The 26,246-nt window shown below is 39.4% G+C and overlaps 1 protein-coding gene across 1 annotated transcript; it reads left to right on the forward strand.

The window, feature by feature from the left end:
- Nucleotides 1-6,971: 6,971 nt before the first annotated feature.
- Nucleotides 6,972-25,956, forward strand: LOC114467507 (nuclear receptor subfamily 1 group D member 2-like). Its single transcript, XM_028453854.1, has 8 exons — nt 6,972-7,498; nt 20,395-20,703; nt 20,800-20,888; nt 20,966-21,110; nt 22,838-23,418; nt 23,516-23,701; nt 23,797-24,007; nt 24,688-25,956. The coding sequence occupies exons 1-8, from the start codon at nt 7,477-7,479 to the stop codon at nt 24,882-24,884; spliced, it is 1,740 nt and encodes a 579-aa protein (XP_028309655.1). The 5' UTR covers nt 6,972-7,476; the 3' UTR covers nt 24,885-25,956.
- Nucleotides 25,957-26,246: the final 290 nt, after the last annotated feature.

Genomic DNA, 26,246 nt, shown 5'->3' on the forward strand with positions numbered 1-26,246 from the left:
AAATAAATAAACAAACAAAACACATGTAAAAATAATCATAATAAACTAAATCATATGATCTGTATATCTTTCAAGTATTCTTGAGTAATCCCTCAATGCTCCATTTCCTCCTTGCCTCTCTTATCTTTTGATTTCGCCTTATCCTCTCTTCTCTATATATTTTGTGCAATGAAATATTATGTGTTCAACGTTTTCTGTGACTCATTTTTGTTCAAATTGTCTCCTCTCTTCTATTTTTCCTGTTTACACCATGTGCAAAGCCCTATATATGTACAGTACACAAGTGATCTTTTATCTGCTCCCCATTCTTGTCCAACTATTGCTCTCATTAAAATTATAATTTTCTTACATTTAGATTAAACTTTTTCCACATTAATTTTCCATGTACTTTTTTTGATCTGGCCAAATACCTAAATATTTGAAATGATCGACTCTTTCCATATCTTGGCCATATAGCTTAAACATATGTTTGTCTATCCCTTTTTTTCCTGGTAAATAACATATGACAGGATTTATTTGATGAAAGCTTAAAGCCCCAGTTTTAAGACCATTGTTCAACTTTTCTTATTTCTTCCTCTAACCCATATGGCTCCATCATCCGCATATAGCTTCTTTTTTTCTTCTTCTTCTCTTGTATTTTATGGCGGTTGACATCCTGAGCATTGTTATTACCGCCACTCACTGGATTATGTGTCAGGAGATGTTTCTTATGCGACACCCCTTTATAGAGGGTTTTCACGGCGCGTCATCAACCACATCATTAATCCGGAAGTCGCCATTTTGGAGATAAGCAGCGCTCCTGCTCCCGATCACACCGCTTATGTCTCCTCCGCTGACGGACACCGCTGGTACGAGGCTCCGCTGTTCCTAGGCCGCTGGATGTAGCCGGTGTAGCAATCCGAGGCTCGAGGTCCAGAATAGTCTCATCTAACGGACTATAACTGTTGCGGTCGTGTACTATTTTACAGTAAGTATGCTGCAGATTCACTGTGAAATTATTAGAACTGACTGAGTTATCTGCCAATATACAGTATATTCGTTGCTAACGCGAGCCTCTGCAGCCGCAGCCGACCTCCAAACTTCTATAAGGTCTTTCGCTGTGTAGGGCTTGATGAAATCCAGGTAGTGGATATCAGGATACACAATAGACGAAAGACTCTCCGGGTCGTCATTGATCCAAGACGAGGAAGCCGACTCTTATGGATCATCACCACCAATAAACCATATTTTTGCAAATATCGTGCCCTTTCCTGCAGACCAAGTCGTTCCCTGTATGCCTTTGCATCTATAATGCTTTTCTGTGATTCATCCATCACAGAGTACACCTCTGGGAGCCTCCAACATGTAGTGTCAACAGCCGCTTACCTCCAACAGGGCCGCGCGTCCTGGTTACTGCCCAGAAAGTGACATTGGTGAAAACCCTCTATTGGCCATTAGTTGGGACAAAAGCAGTTGATATGAATTTGCACTGATAAGCGGCAGGATAGCTTTTTAGTAACTGGTTGCTTTTAGCTGGTGTCTTGGTTTTCTGTGCTGTTGTGCACCTCCCTTTCATAATTCAATTCAACTTTATTTATATAGCGCAAATTACAACAAAGTTATCTCAAAGCGCTTATTAAAAAATAGTCTTTAGTAAGAAAGAAAGAACCCAACAAGTTCCATATGAACAAGCATTTAGTGACAGTGGGGAAAAAAACTCCCTCTTTTTCAGAGGAAGAAATCTCCATCAGAAACAGGTTCAGAGGTGGCAGCCATCCGCTTCGACTGGTTGGAGTTAGTGAACAGTAGGGCAAACAGAATAGAATAGAATGATAGTCCATCCGAGTGTTCCAGACTAGTTGAGCTACCATCCGGGTAGAATTGCGTGCAATTATTTTTTCCTGTGTCATTTCAATGATTATATTGTCAATTATTACACATAACTTTATGAACATCTAAGGTTTGATTTCTCTGCATGTGTGGGTTACGGGTAAATAGCAACTTTAGAAATATATTTTTACTGAGAAAAATGGTGATGAGTTCAATACTTCTTTTACCCGCTGTGCGCTTTTGATGTGATATGCAGCCTGCCTGACTATAGCAGTGGCCTAGGCATATATAATATATGGCATCGTATCGTCATCAGTTAAGGTCAACTGAGAGAAAGTCCACTTTTGAAAAGTCAGGAGCAGTCTTTTTTTTTTTTCCTCATTAAAATTATTACTACTTTGTTTTTCTATTTTTTTAAAAATGGCTTTACACATTATATTATAATGTATTATTATTATTATTATTATTATTATTATTATTACTACTGCTATTGTAATAATCTGCCACATCCAGCACAATCTGTAAATAAATTTAGTCTGGTTTTATATTTTTCTGCAAGGGTTAGTGAGCTATCAATGACCTCAAGTGTAAGTGCTGGAAGGGATAAATAATGGATGGAAAGAAAAGATAAATACTGTAGGTAGATGTAATGCAACAAAATGTCACATGGAGGCGCTTTGTACAAGGTATGCATGGAAGAACCGGCACACTGAAAAACTGTGTACTACTTTTGAGTGAAAATGGAGATTTTTTGTGTTGTTGGTGATGATGATGATGATGAGGATAAAGTTGGTGGTGTGGTCTTAATATTCTATGTTTAATATGTGACTTCTGACACTGTATACAAATATTAAAGTTATGCATTGTAATTGTGTGCATTGTTGAAGCTTTACAAATAGTTTTTATTAAAAAAAAAAAAACCAAAAAAAAAAAAACCATGTTGTTCAGACAAGTGCAAGGTTGACATTTTAGCTCATAGGTACATAGGTATAGTCCGAAGGGCTACCAGAAAAGCATTTCCTAAATACTACATTTTCACGGTTTAACTTTAATTAGAGGGTAAGATAAGAAGTAAGGAAAAAGGCAGGAAATGTTGATGTTTCAACATGAAACACTTTATTTCTCCTAATTTATGCAATTGTTTCATTTTCACAACATTTTAAAGAAAATCCACCTTCCGTAATATGAAAAACCCGGACACCATATTTGTAGTCATTTACATTGTTCGAGACAGAAGAAATAAAGGCACTGGCAGGCAGACACTGGGTGAATTTTTTTTTTCAATCGTTGTACACTCTCACACCTCTTCTGTATCGAACGATTCTGAGTAAATGGGCAAAAGCTGTAGACAGAGGCTGCTAGGGGACTTTCTAGAGAAGTGCTGCACCTTGTTTTGTCGTACAACTTTTTTGAGGGCAGTAAATTGTTTATTTTGCACGTTATAAAATCTTTTTAACGAAACATCATCAACACACAAATTACAGCTCTGCTAGCGGTGTGAGGTGGAAAACATGATGCGAGATCATTTTTTTTTTTTATCAAACGTAGCGGAATAAAGGTCTGTTGGTCGTTCTATGTGGTGTTTTTCATATATATATATTGTCTTTCATATATGTATATAAATACACTTTCATATACATATTCAAACTTTTCTTATATATATTCAGACTTTCATTTATATATATTTAACTTCTTGAACGGCTTGCCATATATATATACATGTATATATATATATACATGTATATATATATATACATGTATATATATATATATATATATATATATATATATATATATATATATATATATATATAGCTTTATTTCAGACTCGGGGTCCATAAAAACCATACAAACACAAAAGCACATATAAAAAGGTCTAACAGTCAAATTTTAAAAGGCACTTATACCAGTGCTTCCAGAGCTGAGACGTGCAGCGGGTGGCACTGTTTGTAATGTTCACCAGTACAAGAACAATGTCATTTTCTGAGTCATTTAGCCGACTGATAAACCCACACATTAGATGTCTCAGTACCGCTTGGAGAGTGTTCACACGGGCAGTCACAAACATTTCACTGGCACTAGTCCCTCTAGGCATATTTAACAGTATTCTCAGTGCATCATTATAGGCCACTTGTATGTTTTGAAGACTCACTTCTTTAGACTTTGTCCAAAGATGTGCAGTGTACAGAGGTGTGCAGAACGCTTCAAACAAAGTCAGTTTCACTCCAACAGTGCAGTGCCTAAATTTACGAGACAATACATTAGCTTGTACGTACAACGTGCGACACTGACCATAAATGTCTTTGTCATCGGTCAGCTGATCTGTGATCACATGACCAAGGGACTTCGCTTCACTGCAGGTTTTCAAGTGTTACCTGCCAGTTTAAAATCAGGAAAAGCCATATGTTTATCTTCCTTGGTTCTACAGATCATCATAACACTTTTTGCGTCATTGTACTTGACATTGTATTGTTTTCCATATGTAGAACACACATTAAGCAGCTGTTGGAGACCGACTGAGCTCGGGCTGAAAATCACACAATTGTCAGCATACATGAGGACTTACCACTGTACCGTTAACCATACAGCGTGTTCTACATGAGCCAAGATGTTTAGAGAGGTCATTCATGTGAAAATGAAGCAGAGTAGATCAAATGCTCCCCTGTCTGACTCATTTACTGAACTGAAGAGAATCAGACACACAGTTGTCCCATTTAACTTAATGTTCTGATGAGCATACCAATGGGACAGGATTCTTACTAAATACTGAGGGACAGTTGGCTCAGTTATTTAAAATAATTTATCATGACTTACGCAATGAAATGCTATAGAGGCATCTAAAAAACACATAGAAACAGAAGAGTTTTTCCTCTTGTAGTTAGTTAAAAGTACCTTTAGGACATCCATACACATATCTGTGCCATGTTTGGATTTGAAGCCAAATTGATTATCTATTGAAATAATCAATTTCTTGATCCTTTCTAGGAGAATGTGTTTTACCACTTTGGATATTATGCTGGCAAGAGCAATGGGTCTATAATTGTCTGAGCAGCCCACTTTTACTGACTTATCTTTAACGACGGGGACCAGCAGAGCCGTCATCATGGAGTCTGGGAGAAAGCCATGAACTAAAAAGGTAGAGAGGCATAAAGCCAGAAGCGGTACTACCCTTAAAGCTGATATCCAGAGTTTCTGAGAAATCTATCTTTATGTATGATTCTTTTGAAATGCAAAAAAATACCTAACTAGTCTTTTACTATGGTCTACTGCCAGTGGTCATTCATATACATGTATATAAGTCCCTCATTCGTCCTATAGACCCCTATACAAATGGAAAACGATCGCCGAGTGCGCCCAGCCAATAGGCTTCGACTTTGTGTTTTTGAGACTGTCAATCAAAGTGAATGCGGAACTGTGCATAGAAACAAGGCCGTGTGTCACAATAGCAAACAGGTAACAATGATTTTGGCTCTTACCTGACCCATAGACCTATATCAATGCGATCCGATGCAACCTTGTTATGTTCTGCGATATGCATGCAGAAAAATGCAGGCGTGGCTTCTGGTAGATTGGCAGAGGCAGTGGTAGGAAGTGAGGCTGTTTAGGGCGGGACATCGAGACGTTTCTCAGAAACTCCAGATGTTAAGATGTTCAGTGGAGACAGAGTCCATACCGGTTGATACATTCACTGATAAGTTTTTGATTGCTTGACAAACCTGTGTTCCTGAACATTGTCACAGATTCTTGTGACTCCAATGAAGACGGGTAGAGTTGTTTGGCTGTATCTTTACAGAGGATGGGCAAATCCATGAGGGAAGTTGTGTTTCTGCTGTGTTGACAATTTACTGGAAGTCCGCATACACTAGGATTGCGTATTTTATTTCCGGTTATTGAGAAAAAGGTCTATTATTGTATAGCAGTCAACCCTCAGAGTTTGCTAATTTTGACTGATGTAGCGTATTGCATATTCATATTTGGTGTTTGTATGCTTTTTATGTTCAAAGATGGATCCTTGTCTTGGTTTACCAGCCATTGCCCAGGATTTGGTGGATTCACGGGCTTTAACTTAAAATTCAGCCTCATACTGTATGTGCTCCAGCCAGGCCTCACTTTTCCTTTCTTTCTGTTCATATATATATATATATATATATATACTGTATAATATATATATATACTGTATAACATATATAACATACCAATGACCAGATCTGCACACTAAAATATATCATATTAAAGTATATACTTTAATACTAAAACTGTATCAACAGTGTTTAACTACATCTCTTATATGTATTTAAACAGGGGTACATGTACTCCTAGGGGTACAGGAGCACGTTGCAGGGGGTACTCGGAAAGATTTAACAATTAATTTAAAAATAATCGGGAAATGCAAGTTCCCTTTTAGGCAATTTTTTGGACAAACTAACAGTACTTTTGCTCAATAAAATACTATATTCTCTTGTAATTTATATGAAACAGGATTATTTTATGCTGCAGAGGCCATTTTATCATACTGTGGTGATAATAATTAGCTACATTTTACAAATAAGATTTTATTTACTTACTATTGAAGTAATCACATACAAGTCAGTTGCACTAAATTTAACTTAGAAGTACACTAATTGTTTTCAATTTCTAGATTAAGGCTTTAGGGAACCAGTGTTCAAGACACAGTTATGGATTTAGGAGAGTCTGCTGTTCCACACATGAAAAAGGGGGCACTTATGATATGAAGAGGGGGTACACATGATTTGACAAAAATGCAAAAAAAAAAAGATTGAGAATACAGTAAATCAGATTTTAGATGGAGCTCATTGGTGACTAGAGCTCCTGAGGGCACCATCACGTGGCCCATGCTGGCTACCTGGTGCCCGCGGACCCCGTGTTGGTGACCCCTGTTTTAGCCCTTTCATTTCCCCTGCAGCTGATTGCAACGCATATCTTGTACCAACACGTGGCCGGTGTGTCCTAGGTCTACATTTTCCCTTTTAGCACATGGCCTTAAAGCTTGGCACATGCACGGTTGTTTGGCATGTCTCCGTGTTTACCGTGGCTTTACACAGCAGTCACGGTGAGCCACGCCTATTGTCCATGTGTTCCATCCTCCGAGCTCAACCATCCCTCTGCGCACTTTGCATAAAATGTGTATCAGTAGGGCAGCTCTGAGGCACATGCACTGCGCACATGTGGCGTGGCTTACACAGTACACACCCACCCACACAGAGAGAGAGAGAGAGAGAGAGAGAGAGAGAGAGAGAGAGAGAGAGAGAGAGAGAGAGAAAAGAAGGCGGGGATGTGAAGGAGGGGAAACGTGATTGATGTGGGTGTTTGTATCAGTAGGTGTGTGTGTCAAGTCACTTTCTTAGAAACCGTGAGAGTCATTGAGACGCGCATCATCGGGTACGCATCACGCACAGAGCTGCAAAGGAAGCATCCACACTTTATTCCAGGGGAACAGTGTCACCTTTCTGCTCCAGAGAAGAAGTCAAACATTACACACATTATAGCACCGATTCTACCAAACAACTTTACGCACTTTTCATCCCAGCATCTCCCCGTTCTGCGCTGCATCAGGGTTTTTTTCCCGAAGACTGTCGCTCCTGCAGAGAGATAGTCACTGACTATTTTCCTCAAGTTTGACCAAGATTGTCTTCATCAACAGCAGAGATGGATAACAGTCCGGGTGGTGGTAAGTTTACCTATACATTATCCTTGACATGAATTATTGATTTTAACACTATGGACAGAATCTTTTTTCTCATTTATACCAGTATTATAATCAATAGGTTTAGTGTCTTTAATTGCATTGAACATGTTATTGTAAAATTGCACTATTAATGCAAAGCACATTAAAACCACCTTATAGAAAGTTCATTTCATTGATTTGCATTAATGGAAGAATGCAATTATATTGTGTATTTGTAGTAGAATGTTTGGGTTCTTTTTACTATAAACAGAGCTTCATTTATCCCAATCGAGATTTGCAATGACACATGGTCAGCACTTAGCGGACCAGGAGTAATAAGTATAATATGACCCTGGTTTTTGGGGCAAGTAATAACACTTTCACTTTCACTTTTGTAATAAACCAGAACGTTTTGTGTGTAAAGTGAATCTTGGATGCACCATTGATATGTAACCCCAGTCTTTTCAATGTGAGTTATTTTCCTCAAAACTTGCCTTTCTCCTGTAGTCCAAAAGCATAATTTGATCAGAGATTTTAGAATTAGTGTGTCTGCGCATGTCATTCTGTTTTTGCCCTGCATTGATGTCTGTCTGTCGAGGTTTCACACATCCTTAAAAGAATAAATATAAATTAAATATTTGGGGCACATTTTTAAAATTGATTTAAATAGTTTTATACAGTTTATGATTTCACATACGCGTGTTTATCTGTTTGCATCCGATCATTATCCTCTTTAGTAAAAAAAATAAAATAATAATAATAATAACTATCCATTTCCCCCAAACCTGTCAATAAATGACGGTAATGCGTTCAAATGTCAGCGCGCTCTCGTAAACTGGATTTCCGATGACAGCTAATGACTGGCGGTCGCGAGACAACCCACTTCCTGTTCCTCTCCAACAAAAACAAACTCACGTGGAGTTAGTGCACGTGGACTGTAGCTTAATCATAAGCTGTCAGAGGCAGAGCTTCAGCTGCACATTAATGTCGTATCTTCTCACGGGAGGAGGAAACTAACTTTGGAGTGGGTAAAAGGGTGTGTTTATGTCTCTTATCAAGGCCAGTGTGCAGAACCCGCAGCATGGACGTTGATAACCGCGGGACTTTTATCCTCTAAGCGGCATTAGGTGGTGTTTAGTTGAGGTCAGCCAAAGGCGCACCTGCTTCCTGTCTCCTGTTAATTGACGGTGAATCATTTACAGCAGTTACAGGTCACGTTCCTGTACAGGTGATGTGTTGGGCTCAGCCTAAAGTACGGTGGCTGGGAAGTGTCAGGTGAATGCATTTACAGAAACGAACACAAATGCAAACAGGTCACAAGACGAATGCAAACAGGTCACAAGACGAATGCAAACTAGCCACAACGGAAGTGTTTCCGACGGACCGGTATTACAGTCGGACGGGTGTTATGATATGATAGCCTGATATGAAAAATATAATATAATATAAAAATATATCATAATACCCGTCCGACTGTAATACCGGTCCGTCTGAAACACTTCCGTTGTGGCCGGTTTGCATTCGTGTTGTGACCTGTTTGCATTCGTGTTCGTTTCTGTAAATGCATTCACCTGACACTTCCCAGCCACCGTACTAACGGCATCTGTAAACCCATTCACCAAGGAATGATGGAGGAAGTGGGCTACTGTACTTAACAAAGGATATGAATAATAATAGAATGAGATGACAGCTTTGCTAAAGAGCAGAGGTGTCCCGATCCGAAATTGATTAGGAGTGTGACGATATCTCGTCACGGCGATATAGTGCAATGCTTTTTTTTTTTCTTTCGCAGGTCGATTATTGATATGCTCACGCTAAGTATCGATTTATTATTATTATTATTTTATTTTATTTTGTCTTTTAAACCTTTTCTGCTTTTTCACTAAAATGTGCTGATACGTCTTCACAGAAATTTTGTCAGTGTTTGTTGAAGTAACTTCACCTGATCAAGCCTTTTCTAACAATCCACACTACAAAATAAGTAATAAAAGTATGTATAATTCATGCTGATATCGCATTGGATTAATATCGGTATTGGCCGATACACAAGGCTGCATTATCGGTATCATTTTGGAAGTGAAAAAGTTGTATCAGTACATCCCTAGTGTAAAGAGTACAGATATATCCTAAATTGTACTCAAGTACAAGTAAGTCATACATAAAGTACTCAAGTACAAGTAAAAAAAATAGCTCAAATAAATAAATATACGATATAAATCTCAATATTTTTCACTCAATAATAATCTTAACAGATAGACAATTCTGGGTTCAATTTGTTGTGGCAAAATGGCACACAGGCACATTTATTAACTAACAGCTGCATAAAATGTGAACCTTTAGTCTTTTTCTCCGAGAAAGGACAGTATGTGTGAGTGAGTTCCGCAGTGTGGCTTGTTTAGGGGAAGATCTGGGTTAGGACGCACTCAGAAATCTATCTAACTTTGCTTTTCATGCTGTTCTGAGTAGTAGCGAAAGCAGCGACTCCAAAAACAAGCTATAAAATAAAAATGTATTGTTACAGGCGATATTGTAATTTTGTATATCGCCAAAATAGAAAACTCGATATATCTTGAATCTCGATATATTGCCCAGGCCTACTGTACAGGAATTCTTCTTCAAAATATGGTCTATTCTTGTATAATTTATTGAAACAAGATTTATTCACACTGACAATAATTAGCTAGCTATATTTTACAAAAGTTGCTATAGTTGCAGTGTTTTATGTGTTTTTAATACACTTTTTTTTTAGTTTGTTGATTAAACCTTAGGGAACCAATGTTCGAGACACAGTTCAGGATACACAAATGAAAGGGCTAAAGTATGGAGGGGGTAGGCCAAACTTCCTCTATATGGTGAGAGGGTACACGGGGCAAAAAAGGTTGAGAACCACACTGGACAATGTCACCATGTTGTGTATAAACATCATCATTACCATATGCCCCAATTTTCTAATGCAAAAGGAAATGGTTCAGAGGAGAGAATGAGCTCGTGTTTCCACAGAAAACAAATACTAGATCAACATATAAAGCAGATATATACAGCTCTTTTTTTTAAGACGGTTATTTTTGTTACAGATCTTCTAAAGATTTACATCAGATCAGTTTTGTCAATGAAATCTCAAAAAAGTTGTAGTCGTGGAACCTACATTAATGAAGTCAATACATGATAGGTTAGTACAAATAACTGATACTCTTGTACCAAACCACCTATTCATTGTAGCTTACTATCTTTGATTATGTGTCAAGGTCCTGTTTGACGACTCTTGCGTTATTTAGACTTGCAAGACTAAACCCGATAATATGAGCAGGGTTATAAAACTCTTTTCCATGTACGCAATAAGCCTAGAATATTTAATGTACCACAAGACCATGTCTGCCACAAATATTTATATTACATCATTACTGAAATGCTATAGTTGTTATACAAAAAAATAAAATAACACAGGTTCCACTTGAAGACTAAACCAGTACCTTGAGTCCATTGCCACGCGTTGGTTGGCCATGACCATGGGAGCACTGGGAGAAATAGAAGTTAAGATATCACCCAAATGTTGTGTCCTAAAGCAACAGTTTATAATACTTGAAGCTCAAGATCCCAAACTTATAGTTGGTGAACCCAAGTCTAGACCATAACTTACAGAGTACCCAGAGGTTTTGGCTGACGTGCAAATTCAGCACCCCAAACCACCTTTTTCTGCTGAAACAAATGTATTTAGTATGAAATAGTGTTGATGATTGATTTTTGTCCAACTATTGACATTTTAGCCAAAGTATTTCAATTTGGTATATTTTGTGGTAAAAATTTAGGAATGATTGCCCTCTATGGGTTAAAACTGGGCAATTATGATTGAATTTAGCTATTGGCTGTGAATGGAGGTTTGTGAAGTTTTAGTGGCTTTGTAAGAGTTGTCGACTCTGCATGTCATAACTGCTCCAAGAGCCCCACCTATAATTAAGATATTTTTTGAATATTTGCACTCCCACCTTAAAATATTCCACTCCCTCTTTCCTTCACTTAGGTGTAACACTGCCCTCTCTTGCTATATAATCCCTTTCATAAAGTTTTTCTTACCCTTCCTTAGGGGGGGCTGCTGATGGTCACAACTATGCAGTGAAATAAATCAATTTATTTGATTGCAATAATAAAAGGCAGTGGCTATCTGTACAGTTGCCATATCAATATACCGACATTCTATCCGTATGCAGGGCCCCTCATTGGCCAGTTTAGGTCACGTGATTAAGACTAAACCTTACCTTAACCCTAAAAATCATTGCGATATTGGGTTATAACCTAAACCTAACCCTAAGACACTACGTACTTGTACTTTGGTAAGCGTACCAATAGCACCATGGGTTGTCCGTACGGCAACCGTACAAATAGACACTTTCATAATAAAACATGCATTGTTGTCGCAAAAAGATTGCACTACGTGTAAAGAGAGAGGAAAAAAAGGTTTTTTTTTTATTTCCAGCCTAGACGCACGTCGGCCCAAACCTCAAGGTTTAGTGTACCCTTTAAAATTAATAATACATTTTATTCATGAAGCACTTTTTATACTAAAATCCCAAAGTGAGATTTAAAAAAAACAAAACAAACATAAAACAGTTGTTGTGGTTAAAAGTAAACTACATTAGTGTGAGTCACAGGAGGTGGGTAGGGTTGCTTTAAACTGGTTCATTGTTGTTGTAAGAGTGATCTGGTCACATACTGACACATGGATTTCAGCTGTACTGTAAATGCATCAGGGCAGCTCTGCTCTATTTACTGTGGGTCTGTGATGAGACGTCCCCGGTGGACTGGTTTAGCTGGTGGAGCTGTGGCTCAGGCTGTCAGAGCTACAGCCACAGCTTCGTGTCTTCTCTCTCTCAGTCAAACGCTTCGTCATAAAGCCTCCTCACGTGCAGCCCCTCGCAGAGCCGCGTGCAGCGCGTGAGATCCTCCCCCGCCTCCCGCTGCTCTCACGCACGCCTCTGCTGGAGCCGCCTGCGGTGATGGTGAGAGAGGGAGAGCCTGGTCAGTGGGTCAGCGATTCAATGCAGTTGCTTCTCCCTCTGCCTGTCTCTCCAGTCACGTTTTCCCGCCTCATGCTCCGTCCGTTTGCATGGAGAACACTTTCAGCTGCTTTATCAAAGAGCGGCTACTGTGACCATCTGCGTCCAGCTCATCAGGTCAAAGCACACATCCGCTTTGGATGCAAGTCAACTTAAAACGTGACTCAAAATCCAATACATCCTCCATACCAGATGTGCTCTTTGCACACATTTGGCTTCAACCAGCAGTTTTCGAAACATCCTTTCAAATTCCATCCCAAAAGGACTTTTTTCATTGACTGATTGTTTATTCCGAGTTCAATGTACATTACATATACACATGACTCTTTTCGAATTAACATACTTTCATACATACATGAACTTGAAAAGAAGTGGGAGGAAGTAAACTTATAAGTTCCCACCCATGTAATTGCCATAATGCATATCAGTGGTTGCTTCCTTTCACAAAAACAGTTAACATAACAGATAAACAGTTTACATGCAAGAAACATACATATGCATATTCGCATAATTATGTATACACATAAATATACAAAAAGATATGTTACAAACAATGGTAAGTACTTTAGTAGATCACAATCTTTTGTCAAGCTCTTATATGTATATTTTTTCATATATAGTCCTGTCATTCTTGTACTAAGAACACCTCCTACATTGTTCACCCAGATACACCCTTTACCTTTATAGTCTATATATATAATATTTATTTTTTTATTTTTTTGTCACAAAAACTACCGCTATTGTTATAGTTCAGCCTTAAAAATACTTTCTTTTAAAAAAGGACTTGAATCTAATTATTTGTCAAAACCCAATTAATTTAGTTGTGTTTGTTGAGGTCACATGGATTGTAGCCTAAATGTTTGTGTCAAACCATCCAGGAATTGAGACGGTTAAAGTTTGTTTTTATTGTATAAACTAGGAATACATAAAATATAGTTGAATTTATTTGATATTGAAGGGATTTGTGGTCTGCTGTGTTGATCATGCAGATGACTTGGCTAACAACGATAACGTAACATTGAATAAACTTACAGTTAAACTTAAATCGAACAGTTAGCAGAAGGCTGGAAACCACAGCCTCATGCAAACATTTGCAATAATAATAATAACAATTAAAAAAAAAAAAAAGTCAAGCAAATTTATCATATGTTTTTGGACTTCAAAGTATGTATAGTCTTGTAGAAAATCATGACTGTATGACTATTATGACAATTTCTATATTTCATCCAATACACATTGTCATGAAATATATAAACACATGACAAAATAAGTTGCTTTGAGGTTTGTGAAATTAACTCTCCTGCTGTAGAATTCTCACGAGTTCATTACTATTAATTGCATGAGCCGGAGCTGCTGTGAGATGCTGCACTAGTTTTTGAGAGAAGCTCGAGGCACAAAGACATAGTTTTAACAAGTTCTGGCTGAACTGACCTACTTACATAAGCCTGGGGTATATTCAAGCCTCTACTGAAAACATACCCACAGTGGATATGTTTAGTAACAGAAAACTTCACCCATGATTGATTACACTCTACTTATTTTGACTGTTACCGCCAACAAACTGTCGTCGTGTGGGTGATTTCTATACACACCCATGGTGAATGCTGTTTTCACTGCATAGTTGTGGGTTCTCTCCACATTCTGATGTGAGCCAGTGAGAGACAGATAAAGGATGTGAGAGGCTGACTGTGACAGGTTCCCGTCATGTTTCTCGGCAGCTTGCCTCCAGTCCCAGGCAGATTAGTGCCTGCACAGGTTGGCTGAACCTGGGATGAGTTGCAAAGACTGATTAACTCCCCAGTTATTGCTGTCTCCAGTGATCTACAGTGTTGAGTCTTGCATGGATATCCTTGCCTTGCAATGGAATTACCATATAACAGACAATACCCTGCATGGTCTTGCAAATGCATAATGACATGCAGTTCAGTAAAGGTTGGGATACACTGTGCGATTTTTTGAGTCGTTGTACTCAGCTCCAGCTCAAACTGTGCGACTCATGTGCAGAGCCCGAATGTGCGCAGCTCACGATGCACTGTACGAACCGACACTCTTACACGATCTGACTGCTCACACTGTACGTTCATACACGACACATCAGGGTCTTGTTTCCTGGAAATGCAACATACAAATTAGAAGAACAAAAACAACTCTGAAGCGTCCCCATTATAACGGACGAAGAAGAAGTGGAGAGACACTCGCAAATCTCCTCAAAAAGAGCTTTAAAAAAGAAAAGATGGCGATGTGATGGACCAGGAGGTGGCTGGACAGACGTGGGCAGTACAGTCAATTTTACAGTGGTCCTGCGGTGTTTGCGCATGCGCAGTGTGAGAGTTTAAGGTAACTCAACTGTGAGATACCCTCACGAGGAGCGACTGGATTTCAAACATGTTTGATTTTCTCACGACCCTACGATTGCTGATTGGGAGCTGGTCGTGAGGTGTTAATCGCTTCTCGTGACCCCATGTATATTACACGTTGCACGACACACAATCTAGCAGAGACTCATATGATTCCAGAAATGGACGCACGAGTCAAAAATTGGCTCAAAATGGGAGAAAAATCGCACAGTGTATGCCTGCATTTAGGCAACTCAAGGCCTGCGGGCTAAATCCAGCCCACCTGAGCTTTCCATTTGGCCTGCAGGAGGATCTTGCTGAAATTGAAAATTAAAATAAAAACATAATTCCTGAAATATCAAACTCATTTTATCCCATGATCATCAGCCTTGCAACAACAGCGTCCTGGGTTCAAGCCCTGGGGTGGACACTTTGGTCCTTTCTGTGTGGAGTTTGCATGTTCTCCCCATGCTGCATGAGTTTCCTCCCACAATCCAAAAACACGACTGTTAGGTTGATTGGAGTGTCTAAATTGCCCGTAGGAGTGATAGGTCAAAAGTGGACTGCAGGCCTTACATTGACCACAAATTAACACATAGCTCAGTTCCAAATATCTATAAGCATGCTTTGATTACACCTTAACACCATAGCTGCTCCATGCGTTTATCTCCAGCAATAATTATCTTTAACTAACTTGCTGTGTCACTGATCGGAAGCAGCATGTTAAAAGGTTTATTAATTGACAGTGTTTACAGCGAGTTTTTGAGGTCATTTATAAACTCTATAGCACATGTGAGACTTCAGGTGGACATGCAATGTGTTTAGGTGGATTGGTGGTAGGAGGTTGGATGTGGACAGTCTGCATGCAGGCTCAGGATGTAAGGGGCTGGCCTGCAGCGTGTTGGATGTGTCTACGGCTCTGGTATGAGTCAACAAATCCACCAACACGTGCTGATGGAGGGATTATCAAAACATCCAGGCTAAACAAATACCTCGCACAGCAAAGAGTGAGAGGGAACACATGGATTCTGCAGCACAGAGTGACAGATTTCCACGTTGGTTGGACCACTGCGGCTTGGCAAGCTTTCATGAAATGTTTCAGCATCTACAGGGATTCATTTATTTTCTTTCATTTTTTATTTTTTTTCAAGCAGGGACAAGAGAAAGAAAAAAACAAAAAGGGAGAAAAACAAAAATACATCTCTTTGTGTACAAAGAAACTCAAAGATGTTCAAAAATAATTAAAAAAAAAGATCCATGTACACTCGGGATGTAACGATTAATCGTAAGGCAGTTAAAAATCGATTCATAGATATCACGATTGACATCGATACTTTGAAAATTGAATCGCAGTACTTTTTTAAAACAGCAGATATATATTAAATTTATATATATATACAGGTATATATATTTATCCCTTCTCTTGTCCAGCAGTGTACCAGCGGGTGGAATCTGCTACTATTTTCTTTCTGGCCGCCTTCTACTCTTACATGTTAATGTTACATGTTCATAAATGATTCCTTACCCCTTTAGCACCGAAAGAATATTTGCAATATTACGTGATTATTGGTAAAAGTCACGTTTTTCTATTAGCTCTGTCTGCTAGCATAGCATCTCTTCTTCACTGCTAGATTAGCTGCATGCCAACCGACCACTGGGTTACCAGCGCCCTCTGCTGGTCCAAACAAATATCTGCCGTAAATTAGTGCAATGACGTTTTTTGTTTTGTTTTTTAAAGTCCATTTGTTAAGGCACAAAATACATTTTCAGTTGCACTTTTAAAAAGAAAAAGAACTATTATGCAGTTTGCATTGTTTACTATAGATTTAAATTAATAAGCTTCTTCATCATTTGTATTATTCCTGAGAATCATATCGTGAACCCAGTATCGTGAATCGAATCGTATCGGGAGTTGAGTGAATCGTTTCATCCCTAATGTACACTTTTAAATGCAATAATATGTTTGCTTGAAAAGGAGTGGGAAGAAGAAAGACTTGAATTGAATCCCACCCCTATTTATTAATAATACAATTTTCACCATATTTCTTCCGTCTGTTTTGACTTTTAGAATTATACAATAAGTACTAAACAGAGTAGGAAAAAACTGACTAATGATAATCAGTAACTGAGATACAAGAATACAAGGCAAAATACCAAGAGTGGTAATAAATTCAAGTCAATTCAATTCAACTTGCATATAAAAACAACACAAGCCATAGATGTAATTACTACCACTGTTAGTTGCATGAATGACAGATTTCTATGTTGGCCGGACACTGCAGCTTGGCAAGGGTTTAAGAAATGTCTTATTTGCATGGAAAAGTCAAAGAGAAATGAAGTTTTCACCATCTGCAGGGATTAGACTGAAACTGAAAATCGTTTAACAGCCAGTAAAGTTGTTACACCCACTCTAGCTCTGACAGTGTTGACTACAGCAGCCCAGTTTTTGTACAGTTGAGTCTGCACTTTGCCAAAAAACGTGACTCGCATCCTTGAACAACCCTGACATCCAACAGTTGGTTCCTCTCTGCCACCTTCACGCCCGGGTTGCATCCGTAGTCAACGCGTGTTCATAAACACACAGTATCTGACTTGGGATTGTTGCATATTTCAACACGAGTGTGCGGATTTGGTTGCGTTGACCGTGTGAGGAGTCCGTGCATGTGAGGCAGCGGTCAGGTGTCGCGCTGTCGGCTGGCGCTGGGCACGGTGCCAGCAGCGCGCGGCTATTATTGGAGCAGAGGAGGCAGCAGACCCCTCAGACACGTGAGGTCGTGTCTCAGCTCATCCTCAACGCATGACTGCAAGTGCGTGCGTGTGTAAGAGAGAGAGAGAGAGAGATCCGTGGGAAGTGAAACCACATGCACTCAAGCTGAGCGATAGTTAAACACCCTTTTTAGTTCAAATGCGCATCATTGTGGCGCAGGAGTTCTCAAACATTGGCCCACCGCGTGCGTCTGCTCTGTTGCTGTGCTGCCACTGGTATTTTTAGCAGCCACTTTGCGCGCTTGTCGCATCATTTACTCCGCTTAGACCAGGGGTCTGCAAACTGCGGCTCTGGAGCCTCATGTGGCTCTTTGACATTTTCACAATAGCTCCCTATAGCTTTAAAAAAAAAAAAAAAGAATTATTTGTTACAGATGGTATTGATGATTAATGACATTTACTTCAAATAAAATTATGGCAAAATAATTTTTTTTTCACCTAAAAATAAATCAATTTGCGCAATAACTACTTCACCTCCTGCAACATCTACAGACCATCAGCTTTCCTTACACCTGCGGCTAATCTTGAGTTTTAAATCCCTGCTAACTGATCTAACAAAAAGACTATTCTTGAAGAAAATAGATATTTTATTTGTGTGGGGAAAGATTTATTTAACTGTCAATATGCCGGCTAAATATGCATGCTTGATATGTTGCAAGAAGTTAGCATGTGTTGACCGACAAAGATCACGTGTTCTCAAATTCAAGTTATATTTTGTAGCCCTTCAAATCCATTAATTCATAAAATTATTCAATATTATTTTAATTATGTATTGTTTTATACACTGAATTGTCATCATAAGAGGGTGTTCTTTTTCGCTCCGGAAGGACTTTAATCCAGGTGAGATTCAGCAAAATGGCTCCTTTGAGAGTAAAGGTTGCATACCCCTGGCTTAGACACTACAGACCGTCAGTGCGCCTCTCTGCTGGCCTGAGATTATTGGCCAACGTTACATTACATTGCACCCAGGATTGTTTTTGAGGTTATCTTACTATGGAAACTGATTAGGGTCAATTTTGATGGTGAAAATAATTTCGGGCAAATCAAGAATAAAGTCAAAATGTCAAGAATAAAGTCGAAATGTTCAGATTGAAGTTGAAATTTTGAATATGAACTCAAAATACAATACAATCGTGATAAAAGTCAAAGGTTTGCCAATAAAGTCAAATCTACGGAAGCTGACGAGGAGCAATTCACCATATGACAACAAACAGCAAACCCTGGTCGTCTACAACAGTGTTTCTCAAATGGGGGTACGTGATGGCACTACAGAGGGTACTTGAGAGAGAGAGAGAGACTGCCAGAGGGAAATTAACAAATTATTGCAATAAAATCCTGCGATGGACTGGCGCCCTGTCCAGGGTGTACCCCCGCTCAGCGCCCGATGAGAGCCGAAGATTGGCACCGGCAGACCCCCGCAACCCTGACAAACAGGAATAAGTGGGTCTGAAAATGGATGGATGGATGGATGGATGGATGGATGCATTAAAATATGGGGTTTCATTTTGTTTGTTTTTAGTTAAAAACGATAATCATACTGAATATTACCAGCAACTCACAAAACGACAACAAAAACACACAAAAGAAAAGAAAAATATACTGAATAATAAAAAGAACAGACAAACAACAACAAGATACACAAAATGACACCAAAAACACACAAAAAAAACTTGTATTTAATAGTTAAAGAAAGGGATTACTTGAGCCCAAAAAGTTTGAGAACCACTGGTCTACAAAATACTTTGTATCTATGAATGCATTAAACTATACTTCGAAGCTGGGTTTAATAACAGAGATTATTTATCTTTTAGCTCATAAACACTAGGAATTTGAAGAGATATTGCCAAAAACGTAATCTGTTCAGAAGGAAAAAGTTTGGAAGAGGTGGAGCTTTCAGTCCCGTCTGTGACTATTGAGGAGCTATGGAAACATATTAGTTTTGATGGAGACTGTTGCATGGTGAATCGGCCCTAGTCCGCAGTCGTAGATTTGACTTCATTAGCAAACCTTCGACTTTTCTCAAAATATTGTATTTTCAGTTTATTTTCGAAATTTCAACTTCAATCTTGTCTTTTCGACTTTAATCTCGACATTATATTTCAACTTGATTCTCGAAATTTCAACATTATTCTTGACATTTTGACTTTATTCTTCATTTGCCCAAAATAATTTTCTCTATCAAAATTGGCCCGAATCCACTTCTACATATCCTACAGATGCTGAAAGCCCAAGATGAACCAGTGCTTCCCAACCCTCGTTCATTTCCTACCCCTTCGTCACTCCAATCTAGTCACTCCCTCTTGTTTTATTACTTCCGCCAAGGACATAAAGTTTGAACAAGTGGTATTTAAAAAAAAAAAAAAATTGTCTGATAGCAGTCTAACTAAAAAACTGATGAACAGATTTTAACCAGCCTTTAATGTGTGAATGCTCATGATCAGGATCACTGATTCAGATAACTGCCAATATCTGGCAAAGAGGATACTGTATTTGGCGCTTGACGGAAGTTTTGCTCTCCCTTTGTGCTCTTGTTTTCAACTGATTTTAGAAATTCAATGGTTATTTGTATCTTTTATGTCTAAGTGTGTATCTAACTATATGAGCTGCCATTCTTGACCAGATATCTCTTGCAAAATAGATAGTTGATCTCAATGCTGGACAAACCTGGTTAAATAAAGGTTATTATAGCAATGATAGATAATCCTTTGTAAATCTGACATTCAAAATTCTTTGTTTTCCCTTGAAGCAGGTGGAGGAGTCATCTTATATGCTGGATCCTCTGGCAGTTCCAGCCCAAGCCCAGGGAGCCCCTCCAGCGGGTACCAGACACAGTCTCCTTCCTCACACTCCCAGCCGTCCTCTCCAGAAGAGTTTACATTTACAGAGATTGGCTCTCCGAAACTGAGGTCCAGTGGCGACAACACTACATCCTCCAAACTTGTGTTCCAGTTCCCAGAGGTCTACAGTGCCACCTCGGCACCAGCTGCTCCTCAGTATTCCTATGCACACCCCATCGCAGCAAAAAGGCCATGTGGCTTTACTGGAACTTTTACAAGTGAGTGCTTTCTGTTTGCACTAAAACAAGTATTTCCCTTTACATGTAAGTTTTCGAAGCTAATAAAATTGTTTGGCTTTTTGTAACCATTCTCAGAGACAGGTGGAATGGTCCTGCTCTGCAAAGTGTGTGGAGACATTGCATCTGGATTCCATTATGGGGTACATGCATGTGAGGGTTGCAAGGTAAGACACTAATGAAAGAGAATTAAGTTCATTACATGATGCACAAGGATATTAATGTTTACGTGTAATTCTTCCAGGGTTTTTTTCGCCGTAGCATCCAGCAGAACATCAACTACAAGATGTGTGTGAAGAATGAGAACTGTCTGATCATGCGCATGAACAGAAACCGATGCCAGCACTGCCGCTTCAAGAAATGCCTCTCTGTCGGCATGTCGCGAGATGGTGAGGCATCTTGACATAGTTTTAATTTGAAAAAGTCAGTCACGGGTTTGTCCTGGAATGTCACAGTGCTCTCATTAAATTTAACCCAGCTCCATGAGAATAATGTAACACAGGAGGACTTTTGTGCTGCAGCTCAATCGTTATGCTTACCAAACATCCTGTGCTTCCTTCTCGTTGCTACATCCTCTATATCGTCTTGTTTGGTTGAGCCACACACACAAGTACATGCACACACATACCCACCTTGCTCTATGTACCCACTGTGCTCCCTCAGCGCTCTTACATCTCCCCCTTTGACACTGATTTATGAGAGTAGGAGCCTTGAAGTCCCGAAGCTATCTATCATTTGCAAAACTGCAGAAAACACAAGAATTATTTTAGGAAATTGGAACAGTGTCAACCTGATTACCTTGTGCTTGCCCACAGAAGAACGTCATACCACGATTATTAAGTGAGACGATAAAAAATTAAGGGAGGGATGCAGGAAAAAAATCCATTATGACAGAGTTTATTAAGCACATTCATCCTCCTATCACCTTATTTCAACTGAGAGCTGAACAGTGATAGATCACCTATCATTGCAGATAAAAAAAAAACTGTTGGGTTGACCCAGAAAAACAAAGCAGAAATGGGAGTATAGTGTACTCATACATCATGACCCACTTGGTGCAGTTTTCTTCCTTCGATGTGGGTTCTGCTTATCTCCACCCTCCAGTACTCTGCATTGCAATGCCTAATGCAGTAAAGAGGTTAGGTTTGTGAGGAGGATGTTGGTTGCTAAAGTGAACCTCAGTCAGTGAACAAACTATCAGGTTGACCTCCTTTAGAGAGATTTTGTAAAGTGGTACGGACCACAACCTAGAAACCCCTTTTTTGCTCTGTTTCAATCATTACAGAAACAGTAAAACCACATCCATCCACCTGTAGCCCATAGTGAATAGCACACCCTTCTTTTACACCAGCTGTGTGACTCGGGCTCTGCAGTGGAGGCAAATATCTCAGTGAGTTGGCATGGTGGCACACTTCTCTTCCTTAAGGGAACAATATCTGACTGCAGTACGTGTTCTATTCTTTTTGAGGCACCTTTGCTTGCACAAGTTATCTGCAATTGCACATGACACCTCCAAGGAAAATGTCATTGTGTCAGAATGAACAGATTAAATTAATTAATTAAGTGTGACTTACCAAAAATGATATGCTACAGATATAAAAAAAAAATGGAATTGTGTTGTCACAAAAGGACCAAAATTTCAATTGCTGTGATGTGAGAAAGCCCCTTTTTTTACATTCTCACTTCCGACTGAAGTGACTTCAGTCTGCTCAACTCATATTTAGGCGCTTCGAGTCCACCTCTCTTATTACCTCTATATCAGTGACATCATGCTCACGTTGACCCACTGCCCTACTTACAAATGGTGGGAGCAGCAGAGGTAGGAGATGGGGTGGATAGAGGAAAAGATGCGGCAGATGGCAGCTGGGGGTCTATAAATAGCCTCTCTAGCTGATAGTTACTGTGAGTAGGGGGACAGGGAAGCGGATGAACATTTAATCTCCCAATGCAGGTGATTCTCCTTGAAATCCTTCAAAAGTTTTGAAATGGGTTAGAGGAGCATTCTTCCTTTATTAAAACTATTAGAATTGATTTTGCCTTATCAGTGCGATGGTTTTGGTTTTGTACTTGTCATCAGCAGCTAATTTTCCTCTTAACTTTCATCTCTTCCCTATAGCTGTGCGTTTTGGTCGTATTCCAAAGAGAGAGAAACAACGCCTTTTGGATGAAATGCAGAGCTACATGAACAGCCTCAATGAGTCGTCAGCTGCCATTGACATGGAACCAGCCTCAGTAATGGACAGTCCCACCAAGGCCGATGACAGCAACTCAAAAGAAGCGATCGGAGTCATTTCCAAAGCCTATCGTGACATCTTTAGCGGCAACCAAGAGAGGGGATGGAAGAAAAACGCAATCCTGGCTAACAACAACAACAACAACAACACGCTTCCCTTTAATCAGAATGGATGTTTCTCCAATGTCTCATCTCAACCCAACTTAACTCAGAGCTACCAGTCTTGCCCAGTTACCTCTGCGGCTCTCTGCCCTGTGTCCTCCAATCACAACCAACATGCATTTTCCAACATGGAGAACAATCAGTACACCTATCTAGTGTCATCAAACGAGAATCATTCCCAGTCTAATACGACAGTACCGTTAAGAAGTGGCTCTGTCAATAATAACACTTTCAACAATGGAGGAAGTGCCCAAATTCCAGCCTCCTGTCCATGGAAGCTGCCTTCAGGAGCTAAAGTCCTGGTGAGTGCCATCAGACGGACACATTTAATCGTTTCTCCTGGGTGATATCTCAGTGAAATATTTTTCTCATTTATCTATATTTGTTTCCTTTATTCAGGCATGTCCTCTCAATGCCTGCCCAGTGTCAGGAGCAGATCGCTCAAGTCAAGAGATATGGGAGGCATTCTCTCAGTGTTTCACTCCTGCTGTCAAGGAGGTGGTGGAGTTTGCCAAGGGCATTCCAGGATTTCAACAGCTGAGCCAGCAAGACCAAGTCATGCTGCTAAAGTCAGGCACCTTTCAGGTACTGACAAGTTTACTGAATTTTTAATGCTTATCATCATCATACGATCTGGGTTTTTGCAATATTTTTATTTCATTCATCTTGTGGTCTTATAGGTCCTGATGGTGAGATTTTGCACCTTGTTTAATGCCGAGGAGCGTACAGTGACTTTCCTGAATGGCCAAACGTACCCTCTGTCCACCCTGCGGGCCCTGGGAATGGGCTCCCTGCTTGATGCAATGTTTGAATTCAGTGAGAAGTTGGGCTCTCTCAGACTTGAACCTGATGAAATGGCTCTCTTCATGGCTGTAGTCCTCGTCTCTGCAGGTGAGTGAGTTTGGACTGATCTAGATCAGTGTTTCTCAAATGGGGGTACGTGTATCCCTAGGGGTACCCGAAGGCACTACAGGGGGTACTTGAGAGAGAAAGAGAGAGAGTGGAAAAAAAGTGTCAGTCTTGGTCACACCTTAGGCCTGAAATGACCGGAAATAATAGAAACTATAAAAATAAATCTATTCAGGAGCCACTAAATCAGTGTTTTTCAACCTTGGGGTCGGGACCCCATGTGGAGTGGGTTAAAATTTTTGAAAACTAGATTTTTGAATTTTTTTGAATTATTATTATTATTTTTAAGTTAAAACAATACACAATCTTAAACAACTGTATTTCTATGCTTTCAAACATTATCAAAAACTAAAAAAAAATAATTTAATATCAAAATGGGGTCATGACCCAAAAAAGGTTGGGAACCACTGCGCTAAATACTGTTTCTTTCCACTTATTTACAAAATGAGTTTCTTTAAAATGTGTGTCATCACTCATTCATTCCATCATCGTTTTCTGAGAAAAATGTTGAAGTCAGACAAAAGGGGTACTTGGATTCAGAAATAAGAGAAAGGGGGTACTTGAGCCAAAAACGTTTAAGAACCACTGCTCTAGATAAGCACCAGTTTGTTATTGTGCAAACTGTATCTGACGCTCACTCTGAAATCTGTTGTCGTACTCAGATTGCTCCGGCGTCTCAGACATGCAAGCTGTGGAGAAACTCCAGGAGGGGTTGATCCGAGCTCTGCGCTCACTGATCACCCGTCGCCGTCCGGATGACAGTGCCCTCTTCCCCAAACTTCTTCTGCGACTGCCAGACCTGCGGACCCTCAACAATATGCACTCCGACAAACTGTTGGCTTTTCGTATCGACCCATAAGCATGCAAACCCCTCTTACACCAAAATATATTGTATTTTGTAGTGCACAATGCACGCACGGCGGGCACAGAATTAATCTTCCAGCTGAAGGACTTTCTTTAACATTAAGGAACAAGTAGTGCCATCTGATGCATTTTATTAAATGAAAAAATATGCACACTCAACCCCATACCAGTCTTACACATGCATACACAAACTCTTAAGATCACCCAAACGTTAAACACTTTGTACAAACTGAAAAACAGAATCTTCATGTAGAGGTTTTAGACAAATGACTTGCTGATTATATTCTGTGTACTTAAGTTGACGTCTGTTTATGGGCTGTAGAAGTGTCATTGTGACATTGCAGAGGAACATCTGGATGGATCTTTTAGACTGAATGTTTTTTGGGGGACCACTGAGTTGTATCAATTTGTTTATTCATGTAAGAGAAAGGGATACTGTATATATTACATGATATTACCCGAAGAATAATCTCCATTTTACAAAGGTTGCATTTAGTCTCTTACTCGTCTACCAGTTAGTTCCACTCCATCAGTCTCTGTAAAAAAAAAAAAAAAATCACAAAAGCATCTGATGGAGTTGCACCTTGGGCTGTGTATTAGGTTTCTTTGTAATTGCTATTGTAAATATTATGTTACCTAAATGTTTATATATCACGTACTAAAGCAATAGGATGGATCGGACATGGCAGTTTGGTTTGAAGAAGAATGTAATGACGTTTCTGATCATGGCAGGGGGGGTCAGGCTATGCTGAGGGGGCTTTTGCACAGGAGAATGTGAAGCAGGGATTCTTAGCTCAGATATACAGTTCTTCTTGCTTGATCATGGAACCAGCGTAATCCCTGAAATCACCAGCATTCACTCCACATGCACCCTTCCTCTGCCCCCCCGATGTTTGTTATACAAACACAAGAGTAATTTTTGGATGAGAGATCTCATTTGATTGGTTCTCTCGCTATTAGCTTGTTTGATTATGGATGATTGAGCACATCTTGTACATTTTGTAAATGTTTCTTCCTCGATAGATACAATACACTGATATTAAATGACAAATTATGTATTACTTTGACTTTGTGTTGTTGTGTTTTTCATTTCATTCTGACAAAAAGACCAATGAAGTTGTAGTTTGAGGGATTGGTTGCCCATCGGGCTTTAATTTTAATGAGAATTTCCTCTAGTTCCATCAAATACATATTTGTTTTTAATCTTTATATAGTTTGGAGGTGCAAATAGGAATACAATTTCAGCAAGCCAATGCAAAAAGCAATTAGACAGAGGCTTAATTTAAAAAGAATAACTGACTGTAAATGACAGCAAAGAGGCCTACTAACATTTTCTGAATGTAGGAAATCAATGAAA

The sequence above is a fragment of the Gouania willdenowi genome, chromosome 7, assembly GCF_900634775.1.
Source record: "Gouania willdenowi chromosome 7, fGouWil2.1, whole genome shotgun sequence".
NCBI lineage: Eukaryota > Metazoa > Chordata > Actinopteri > Blenniiformes > Gobiesocidae > Gouania > Gouania willdenowi.